The 10,367-nt window shown below is 41.0% G+C and overlaps 2 protein-coding genes across 2 annotated transcripts; both read left to right on the plus strand.

Annotated features, from left to right (window-relative positions):
- The first annotated feature begins 405 nt into the window (after window positions 1-405).
- LOC113728962 (L-type lectin-domain containing receptor kinase IV.1-like) lies at window positions 406-2,798 on the plus strand. The gene has a single exon (XM_027253305.2). The coding sequence runs from the start codon at window positions 565-567 to the stop codon at window positions 2,584-2,586; it is 2,022 nt and encodes a 673-aa protein (XP_027109106.1). The 5' UTR covers window positions 406-564; the 3' UTR covers window positions 2,587-2,798.
- A 4,997-nt stretch (window positions 2,799-7,795) lies between these two features.
- LOC140036223 (uncharacterized) lies at window positions 7,796-9,784 on the plus strand. Its single transcript, XM_072077551.1, has 2 exons — window positions 7,796-8,151; window positions 9,040-9,784. The coding sequence occupies exons 1-2, from the start codon at window positions 7,796-7,798 to the stop codon at window positions 9,782-9,784; spliced, it is 1,101 nt and encodes a 366-aa protein (XP_071933652.1).
- The last annotated feature ends 583 nt before the right edge of the window (window positions 9,785-10,367 follow it).

Consider the following 10,367-nt stretch of genomic DNA (forward strand, 5'->3'; position numbering starts at 1 on the left):
TTCATTTAAAAGTCAGTGTACATAAAATAATAATAATATTGTGTAATATCGCAAACATGTCAATCGGATGGAACCAGATATTACACAAGGATACCTGCATCAGTTCCCTCAGGGACTTTCCAACAGCGACCCTACCTGCCCCGGCTACCTCGAGGACTTTCCAACGTGACATTGAAGTTAGAGTCAATTGAAAAGAAAAGAAAGGAATATAAGTTCTCCTTTTATGTTTCAATGTTTAGGCTCAATTATTTTCGAGTCAGAATCAGCTTGACATCATTTAATTGACGAAGTCTTGATTCCATCATTCCAGGATGGAAAATTAAAGAAAAACGCATTAGTAGCAAGAAGATTTAACTTGTTGTCTACGTTGTTTATTTAAAAAAAAAAAAAAAAAAACCAGTCTACTGACTGATTAAGCACAGGATGCCATGACAAGAAGTAAATCCAAACTATGGACGATGTCTGATTATGTAAAACCAGTAAAAAAATTACAAGACTAGATAGTAGTTTAAACCTTAAATAGGCTACTAATTGAGAAGGATTTTGCAGCTTAGTATCTTAGCCATGTCATTCACACTAGTGACAACATTCCTGGCCCTTCTTGTAATAGTTCACATAGGAGCTGATTCAGCAGCACCTGATGATGTTGGGTTCATCTATGAAGGATTTCGATCATCAAATCTAAGCCTGGACGGAATAGCCAAAATTACCGACAATGGCCTCTTAAGGATAACCAACATCACCAAGTTACAAATGGGGCATGCCTTTTATCCTGATCCCATCAATTTCAAGAGCGCGTCTAATGGCCCAGCTTTCTCTTTTTCCACCCAATTTGTGTTTGCAATAGTGCCTGAAGTCTCAGGCCTGAGTGGTCATGGAATGGCTTTCGTGATCGCACCAACAAGAGGCCTCCCAGGAGGGCTTCCCACACAGTTCCTTGGCCTCTTCAATGATAGCACCAATGGAAATGCAAGTAATCATGTTTTCGCGGTGGAGCTCGACACTATCCAAACCCATGAGTTTAACGATATCAACGACAACCATGTTGGAATTGACATTGACTCCTTGTTTTCTACAGCATCGCAGCCAGCAAGTTACCGAGCTAATAACAAGAATTCATTTGACAACTTAACTCTTAGTAGTGCGCAGCGGATGCAACTCTGGGTGGAATATGATGGGGAGAGTAAGGTAATCAATGTTACATTAGCTCCAATTGCAGCGGCTAAACCAAATACTCCTCTTTTGTCATTGTCATATGATCTTTCGCCTATTCTACGGCAAACCATGTATGTTGGCTTTTCTGCATCCACTGGTTCACTAGCAGCTGCTCATTTTGTATTGGGATGGAGCTTCAAGGTGAATGGTGTTGCGCAAGCACTTGACCTCTCTCGACTTCCCAAGCTACCTCGATTTGGACCCAAGAAGGTATCGAAATTTTTTACTGTAGGATTGCCACTAATTTGCACATTTTTGTTGTTGCTCGTAATATCTGGAGTAGCTTATCATCTAAGGAGGAAGTGGAAGTTTGCAGAGGTGATGGAAGAATGGGAGCTTGCCTATGGACCCCATAGATTTAAGTATAAAGACTTGTACATAGCCACCAAAGGTTTTAGAGAAAAAGAGCTGCTGGGGGCAGGGGGATTTGGCAGGGTCTACAAAGGAGTATTGCCTACTAACAAGATGGAAGTTGCTGTCAAGAAGGTATCTCATCAATCAAGACAGGGAATGAGAGAATTTATTGCAGAAATCATCAGTATTGGTCGCTTACGCCACCGAAACTTAGTACCCCTCTTGGGCTATTGTCGGCGTAAAGGAGAGCTACTTTTAGTATATGAATTTATGTCCAATGGTAGTCTTGACAAATTTCTCTACAATCAACCCAAGTCCACCCTTAACTGGAGCCAGAGACTTCGAGTCATCAAAGGCGTAGCGTCTGGATTATTCTATCTACATGAAGAATGGGAGCAAGTAGTGATTCACAGAGATGTCAAAGCCAGTAATGTATTGATAGATGCTGAATTGAATGGAAGATTAGGAGATTTTGGCCTCGCGAGGCTATACGATCATGGGACTCTCCCTCAAACCACCCACGTAGTAGGAACTATTGGATACCTTGCCCCTGAGCACAACAGAACAGGTAAGGCCACAACTAGCACTGATGTATATGCTTTTGGGGCCTTTTTACTAGAGGTTGCCTGTGGTAGAAGGCCAATAGATCCACAAGCACCAGAAGAGGATGTGATATTGGTTGATTGGGTATTCTCGTGCTGGAAAGCAGGTGATATTCTCCGGGCAGTTGATCAAAATCTGGGCACTGAGTATGTGAAGGAAGAGGCAGAATTGGTGTTGAAGCTAGGCTTGTTATGCTCTCATTCAGAACCTAGCATTAGGCCAAGTATGCGGCAAGTTCTGCTGTATTTGGATGGATCAGTTCTGCTACCAGAGTTGTCATCACTTGGCATTTCTGCTGTTGGTCTGGGGTTCGCCATTCCTGGTAGCTCTGATGGAATTTCCTCCTCGTTGTCTTCCATGGACAAGGGCTTTTCACATACTGTAACTGAATCTATTCTCTCTGGTGGTAGGTGATCAAGAAGCTCATGTTTCTGGTTTTAAAAATGTTATTCGATATTATGTTCAAAGAGTAAGTTTGATTTTGTAATTTAGACGTTAGACCTAGGTCATGGTAAACTTGTTTCACTTTTATCATGCAAGATTCTTGCCTTGCCAAGCCTTGATGTTTATGTACAACTTAGTGTTCAAGTTTAATATTGAAATTGATTGTGATTCACTGTTTCTCAGTTCGGAAGTAATAATCTCAACAAGAGATATGAAAACAGATGGATTGTCAATAAGGTAATTTTTGCTGCAATTCCGAACTTCCAATAAGTATTTAGGTTCTACAATCTATCAAGCGACCAATAAGGTGCACATTTTTTAGCATAACATTCTATGTGGAAGCTACTCTTGTTACAATACCTGCTTCTGCAATCCTAGTCCTTGCCTACCTCCCAGAGTCAAATTTAATGTTGTTTTAACTTTTAATGTAGGCAAAAGATTGGTCTTTTTGATAACTTAATAAGAAGAAAATGTAAGAAGACTTCCCCACAGTGGGATCCCTCTTGGTAGGTGCCTTTTTTCTCTCGAGTAGAGACCAACTCACCCGGCTGGGTGTTTTCTCGAAGTACCCAAATTCCACAAAATCAAAGATCTTAAACTCCCGTCCAGATTCCTCTCACTAACCGTCCAGATCTACTTTGAATACGGCAAGCAATAGTGATCTCATGGGTTTGATGATGCATTATTATCTTTTGCTCTGCGATGTATTATGTGTGTAGAAAGGGGGCTACCATGCTCTGCGGGACCGATCTTCACTGGATCAAATCGTAGACCGATTTGCTTTCTGTTTTTTCTGTTTTAAATCCCAGACGAATTTTCATCTTTTCTTTTTCTTTTTGTACTGATTTGTGTGTCCAGTATCCTTTGCTTTTTAGTTGTGTTTTAGTGGTAGGTGGTGCTTCTCCTTTTATGCCTGGTCGGCGGCTGTTATTGTTGGCTCTGTTTGTTTCTGTGGTCTCAGCCTCTTTTACAGGTTCTGTTGGGTAGTGGATTTGATCGGGTGATTAGTTGGGGCTTCCTGTGGATAAGTCAAACGGCTGAGGAGCTGGAAAAGGTGTTGAGAAGATTTGTTCTAACTGATAAGGAAGCAAAGGGTGTTATGCAAGAGGGTAGGGATGTTTATCAGGGGGTGGCGGAATGTCAGATGAGTATTATCGGGAAGGTGCTTGGAGAAAAGAGTGCGAATCTCTCAGGTATTAAAATCTTTGCTAGTAACTTGTGGCCGTATGTTAAGAATCTGAGGGTGGTTGAGATTGGGATTAACATGTTTTAGTTTATTTTTAGTAATGAAAAGGATATGAACAGAGTGCTGAGTGGTAGACCATGGATTTATGATAATATGTTTCTAGTTATGGTGCCGTGGAAGGAAGGAGTGGAGCAGGATGAAGGGGCTTTCACCAAGACATGGATATGGGACCAACTATGGAATTTACCAATTCATTGAGTGACGAAGGAGGTAGGCAGAAAGATTGGGGAGGTGTTTAATAAGGTTATTGAGATTTTAATTCCGAATGGAGGAGGTAAAGATGGCAAACTCATGAAGATCTTGGTGGAATTGGATTTGAACAAGCCTTTATTCAGAGGAACAACAATGAAATTGAATGGAAATATATGTTAGGTGCATAGAGTTTAAGTATGAGAAATGTCCTGATTTTTGTTATTGTTGTGGAATTGTGGGACATAATGAGAGAAACTGTAACATGAAAGGCATTAGTATGGATAAGGCAGCTCAGTATGGAGCCTGGTTGAGGGCGAGCAACCCCAGAAGTCCAGGTAAAAAACAGAATGCTGGGAGGAATTCGAGTCAGACTGAAAATGAAAAGGATGTTGGAAAAGGCAACGGGGGAGGGAATTTCAGAACGTCTATTGTTGACTTGGAGTGTGAATGAACAGCAGCAAGGTAACAATGAGAGGGAGGTAGAGGTTAGGGAACCCGAGGAAACGGATCAGGGGCCTAAGGGAGGTCAAGAAGAGAATGATATGGGAACTGAGCTAGTGCACTCGAGAAGTGAGCAACAGACTGAGGGGAGGGGTATTGGAAACAGGGTGGAAAAAACACAAAGCTCTACAACCGGTAAAAGCTTGGAACAAGCCAAGAGTTCTGAACCACCAGTAGATATGACTCAAAATGATAACATAAGTTACGATACTATGTGGATTGATGAGGACAGGCTAGAAAAGGTGGGCCGGAGTGGAGTAGGAAAGTGTATTGTTGGCAGAAAGGAACCTGCTGGGACATGTAGGAGGAGTAAGGCATGGAAGAGGTTGGTTCAGGAGATAGGCAGGAGAGTGCCTTTATCTGAGAAAAATGAAGTAATGGAAGTTGCATTTGGGGAAGGGGGGTAAAAGGAAGCAGATTGAAACACGAGGGAAGGAAAATGGGGGGGAGGGGAGAGGGAGGGAGTGGAAAAGAGAAAGAAATCTAGGATGATGAAAGGTAGTGGAGTCCAACCTTAATAAGGCTCCGCATTCTTAATGAGAGCTCTGGTGTGGAACTGTCGAGGTGTGGGTAGCCCCTTGATAGTTCCCCAACTTAAGGAAGTTATTCAACTCCACTCCCCAAAGCTAGTTTTCCTGCCGGAGACCAAAAACAGGAAGGATATTTTGAACAAAGTCAAACAGAAAATTGGATATGACAGTTTATTTGTTGTTGACCCTGTTGGTAAGTTAGGTGGTATGGCTGTCTTGTGGAGGAAAGAGTTACAAGTTAGGAGGGTACTTTTTATAGATTTTACTATTGAAGTGTTAATTCAGGGAGATGGGTGTAAGACCGACTAGTGGCTTATCTATATATATGCTAGTAATATTGATCATGTGAGGGCTCAATAGTGGGAAATTATAGAGAGGAGGAAATGGTTGTGGGGAAGAAACTGGTTGATAGCTGGGGATATGAATGATATTATGTCAAATGATGAGAAATGGGGAAGACTTAGAAAGCCTGAGAGAAGCTTTGACAGTTTTAGGAATTTTGTGAGCAGCAACCAACTTATTGATATTGGCTTTGAAGGCACTCCATGGACCTGGACAAACAACTGGGAAGGAGATGGAGAAATCAAAGAAAGATTGGATAGAGTACTTTGTAGTAGGCACTGGAGGAAAGAAAATGGGAAGGCAAAGTGTACCTACACTCAGAATGAAGCATCTGATCACCTGATGCTCCTTTTAGATATTGAGCCTAAAGAAGGGAGATGGAAGAAAAGATTTTATTTTGATAAGCGATGGCTGCAACATCAGGATGTGGAACATATTACCCGTAGAGCTTGGCGGCTACAGCAAGAGGGCTCCAGGTTCTTTAAACTGCACCAGAAGATAAAGAATGTAAGGGTGGCCTTGATTGGATGGAATAAACAGAAGAATGTAAATGCTAAAAGGCAAATTCAAAGAGTGAAACAGGAGATTGCAGAACAACAAAAAGAAGGGGCAAATGGCAAAAAGGGGATAATAAGGGAGCTGAAAAAGGAATTGGCAGAGGCATACAAAAAGGAAGAAATTTACTGGGGGAAAAAAGCAAGAGTAAAATGGCTAAAGGAGGGTGATAAAAATACTAAATACTTCCATGCCATTGTGGAAGGGAGGAGGAAAAGAAATAATATATTTGGCTTACAGAGAGAGAATGCTAGTTGGTGCAGCTCTGTGGCAGAGATTGAAGGGGAAATACAGAGTTACTTCCAATCACTCTTTACAGTGAGTACTCCTCAGCTATATGACTCCAACTTGCAGGGAATCCCTAGGATAATCACAGATCAAATGAATGCAAGGCTGATCAGACCTATATCAGAGATGGAGGTCAAGCAAGCTGTTTTTTCTTTACATCCTAATAAAGCTCCAAGTCCTGATAGTATGACCCCCATTTTCTTCCAAAATTTTTGGCACATTATTGAAGAAGACTTGATAAGGGCCATATCTAGCTTCTTTCACTCAAGGAATTTGCTTAGTGCCGTGAATGAAACAATGATAACCTTAATTCCTAAAGTTGAGTCTCCTGTTTTTGTGTCACAATTCAAACCAATTAGTTTGTGTTATGATATTTATAGAATCATATCTAAAATTCTTGTTAATCGAATGAAACCTCTCCTGAAGCTTTGCATTAGCCATAACCAATCTGCTTTTACCCCTGAGAGACAAATCATTAATAATGTCATTATTGCCCACGAATCCATCCATTGCTTGAATAGTAGGAGAAGTGGTTCCAATGCTTTTACGGCCTTAAAGCTTGATATGTCTAAGGCTTATGATAGGGTTGAGTGGCCTTTTGTTATGACAATAATGGAAAAAATGGGTTTCTGTCAACAGTGGAGGGGGTGGATTTTGAGATGTATGTTCTTAGTGGTGTATTCCTTTAACATAAATGGTGAGAAGAGAGGATGTGTGAGGCCTACTAGAGGAATTTGACAGTGGGACCCCCTTTCCCCTTATTTGTTCTTGTTGGTCTCTGAAGGTTTATCTAGCCTACTGAAACAAGTTATGTAGGATAAGTGCCTCTCAGGGTTAAAAATTGCTAAGCATAACCCTGCTTTATCTCACTTTTTTTTGCAGATGATACATTGATTTTCTGCCAAGCTAACATGCGGGAAGCTGGGCAAGTGATGAGGATCTTAGAGCAGTATGCTGCTGCTTCAGGATAGATTCTCAATTCAGAAAAATCTTCTGTATTTTTCAGCAAGAATACTGAGGAGCTGCAGAAAGCAAGAATTTTAGGTGTGCTGGGTGGCATGAAAGAGGTCAAGCAGAATAAGTATCTTGGGCTCCTAATGGTAATTGGTAGGACAAAAAGACAGGTTTTCAGCTACATCAAAGAGAGAGTTATCAAAAGGCTAAGTAACTGGAAGGAGAAATTATTAAGTAATGCAAGTAAGGAGGTTTTGTTAAAATCAGTGTTACTTGCTTTACCTATTTATGCTATGAGCTGTTGTAGGTTGCCAAAAGGGTTGTGTGTGGATTTATGCAGAGAAATGGCAAAATTCTTGTAGGGGATAGTGAGGGAAATGAAAAAATTCATTGGATTGATTGGAAGAAACTCTCAGAGGTAAAAGGCAGAGGGGGTCTGGATTTTAGAGATCTATAGGAATTTAATGAGGCTATACTAGCTAAGCAGTTTTGGAGGCTTTTAACCAATCCAAACCTATTAGTTAGTCAAATTCTAAGAGGAAGGTACTTCAGGGGAGCTTCAATTTGGAGGATGGAGGCTAAGGTTGGGGATTCATGGGTATGGAGGAGCCTATTAAGTTCAAAGGAGCTGTTACAGGGAGGGATTAGGAAGACTGTGGGTGATAGACGAAACATAAATATTTGGGAGAATAACTGGATTCCTGATATGGGGAATGGGAGAATTAGGACCAGGAAGCCTCAACACTGCCAACTAAAATCTACCCATGAGCTGATAAAGGATGGTAGATGGAATGAGGACCTACTCAGCACCTACTTTGACGAGGAGGATTGCAGGAAGATTAAGACAATTCCTATTAGCGAACACAGAGCCAAGGATAGGCTAGTGTGGGTGTTCTCAAGTGCTGGCCAATATACTGTCAAGAGTAGGTATGCGATAAGGCTGTCAACGGTCCGGGTCTAGACTCGGGCCCGAACCAGATCCGTGAAATTATTTCGGGGTATGGGTAGGGGTTTAATTCCGTAACCCGGGCCCGGACCTGGATCCGTTTTGTCAAACAAAAAAACGGGTCGAATATGGAATATAGTATTCATACCCATATCGGATCCAGATCCGGATATAAATTGATTAATAATTTAAAATATATATTTATCAATATAATTTGATTAGGGTTATGTATTTGAATAAGGTAATTTGATTTCTTTTCTTATTTAATTTTTTTTGTATTAGTTAGCAATTAGTTTATAAATATATTTTTTCTCCTCATTTTTTAAGAAATTATAAGCTTTGTTAGATTTTCGGGTATATCCGACCAGGATCCGAGACCCGTTGGATCCGGATCCGGAACATAGAGTAGAAGACCCGTCGAGTAAACGGGTCGGATCCGGATCCGATATATTAAGCTGGGTCCGAGTCCGGAATAATGAATTCCGACCCGGATCCGGCCCGTTGACAGGCCTAGTATGCGGTGGCAAAAGTCATGCGAAAGAGGAAAAAGAGGTCTGATCATCAGAGGGGTAGTAGCAGTAGAAACATGAAGGACTCCGATGCTTGGAAATTTTGTGAAGTTTAAGGCTAAAACATAAATTGAAGCACTTTATTGGGAGGTATCTACATCGAGTTCTACCAGTGAATGAGGCAGTGAAGTATAGAATGAGGGGGGGAAATGACACATGTCTGTGTTGTGGTGAAATGCCAGAAATGTTGGAACACATGTTGTTTTTTTGCCAGTATGCAGAGCTAATCTGGAAGGCAGCTCCCATCTGTTGGGATGGTCTCAACGTTTACAGGAATAATTTTTGGCATTGATGGACTAGTTTGGTGGAAGCTAAGGCAAGAAAGGAGGGTAGGAACTATATTGAACTGACGATTAATATACTGTGGCAAATTTGGAAATCAAGAAATCTAATTCGGTTTAACAATGATAGAAAATGTCCTGGAATTGTTGTGGGTAAAGCTATGCAGGAGTGGCGGGAATATGCTGAGGTATTCAATGAAGTGGAAGGGCAGGAACAGGATGGACAAGAGGAAGTTTATGGAGCAGGAAAGTGGTCAGCTCCACCACAACACTTTATTTGTCTGAACACCGATGCAGCATTGAGACATAAGGATGGCAAAATTGGCTGGGGTGTGATAGCCAGTTGTGGCAGCGGTAAGATGATAGGAGCCTGGGCAGGGAGTGAACAGAGGCGTGGGGATCCTGCGGTGGAGGAAGCTAGAGCTATCAGGAAAGGTATGTCCATAGCCATGAAGAATGGGTGGAGGGACATAATTATACAGTCCGATTGTAAAAGTGTGGTTGAGAAGATCAAATTGGAAAAGGTGGAGGATCCTCGAGCCAGTGTTGTTTTATTTGACATCTTGCAACTGAGGAAAGAGTTTCGGAATTTCTCCTTCTCTTTTGTCAGACGGGATGGCAATGTAGTGTCCCATTCTTTGGCAAGATTTGCCTTGAATTTAGTTGCTGATATAGATTGGCACTTTTCCTTTCCTAGCTGGCTGCTTCAGTTAGCCAACAATGATGTAAGAGCAGTTGCTCCAAGTGATGTAAACACTTTATGATTTTTGTTGGAAATCTGTTATCCTTTGGAAAAAAAATAAGTAGAAAATGTGAAAGGCAGAGTGTGCTAATTACCATTGTGCTTAGGCTTTTTTTTTTCTTTAATGGCAAACCTTGTCTACGGGGTAGGGATGTCAGCCCCTTATTTTATTAATAAAAATAAAAAATAAGTACAAAAAGTTTAAGAAAATATCAAACATTGAACTCATGGACTTTCTAAAGTAAGAGTGCTACTCCTTTACAAAATGCATGCGCACCGATGAAAACTCTCTACAATCTAATAGCATTGATGCCCTAACAATTCCAGCAAACTAGTGATATGACGTGCAATAAAGTTCAGAAGAGAGTCGCAAATTAGCTAATTTATCCGACACAGAATTGGACTCTTTAAAATTATGTGAAATTGAAGATTAAAAGGAATCTAACAAAACTCTTATCCTTCGTAGTGTATTACACGATGTTCACTTCAAAATCATTCCTGAGTTAATCAATCGGACCAAAACCTCTGAATCAACTTTGACTATCAATCAATCCACAATTACCCCTTGACACAGCTGAAAACCATGCAACAAAGATAAACTCTCC

This window comes from Coffea arabica, chromosome 2e (assembly GCF_036785885.1).
Source record: "Coffea arabica cultivar ET-39 chromosome 2e, Coffea Arabica ET-39 HiFi, whole genome shotgun sequence".
Lineage (NCBI taxonomy): Eukaryota > Viridiplantae > Streptophyta > Magnoliopsida > Gentianales > Rubiaceae > Coffea > Coffea arabica.

What these genes read in the sequence shown, in the direction of transcription:
- LOC140036223 (XM_072077551.1), top strand. Translation starts at nt 7,796, where the DNA reads ATGGAGGCTAAGGTTGGGGATTCATGGGTATGGAGGAGCCTATTAAGT. An exon ending in CAATATACTGTCAAGAGTAG is followed by an intron (nt 8,152 to 9,039) that starts GTATGCGATAAG and finishes TTGATGGACTAG; the next exon opens with TTTGGTGGAAGCTAAGGCAA.
- LOC113728962 (XM_027253305.2), top strand. Translation starts at nt 565, where the DNA reads ATGTCATTCACACTAGTGACAACATTCCTGGCCCTTCTTGTAATAGTT.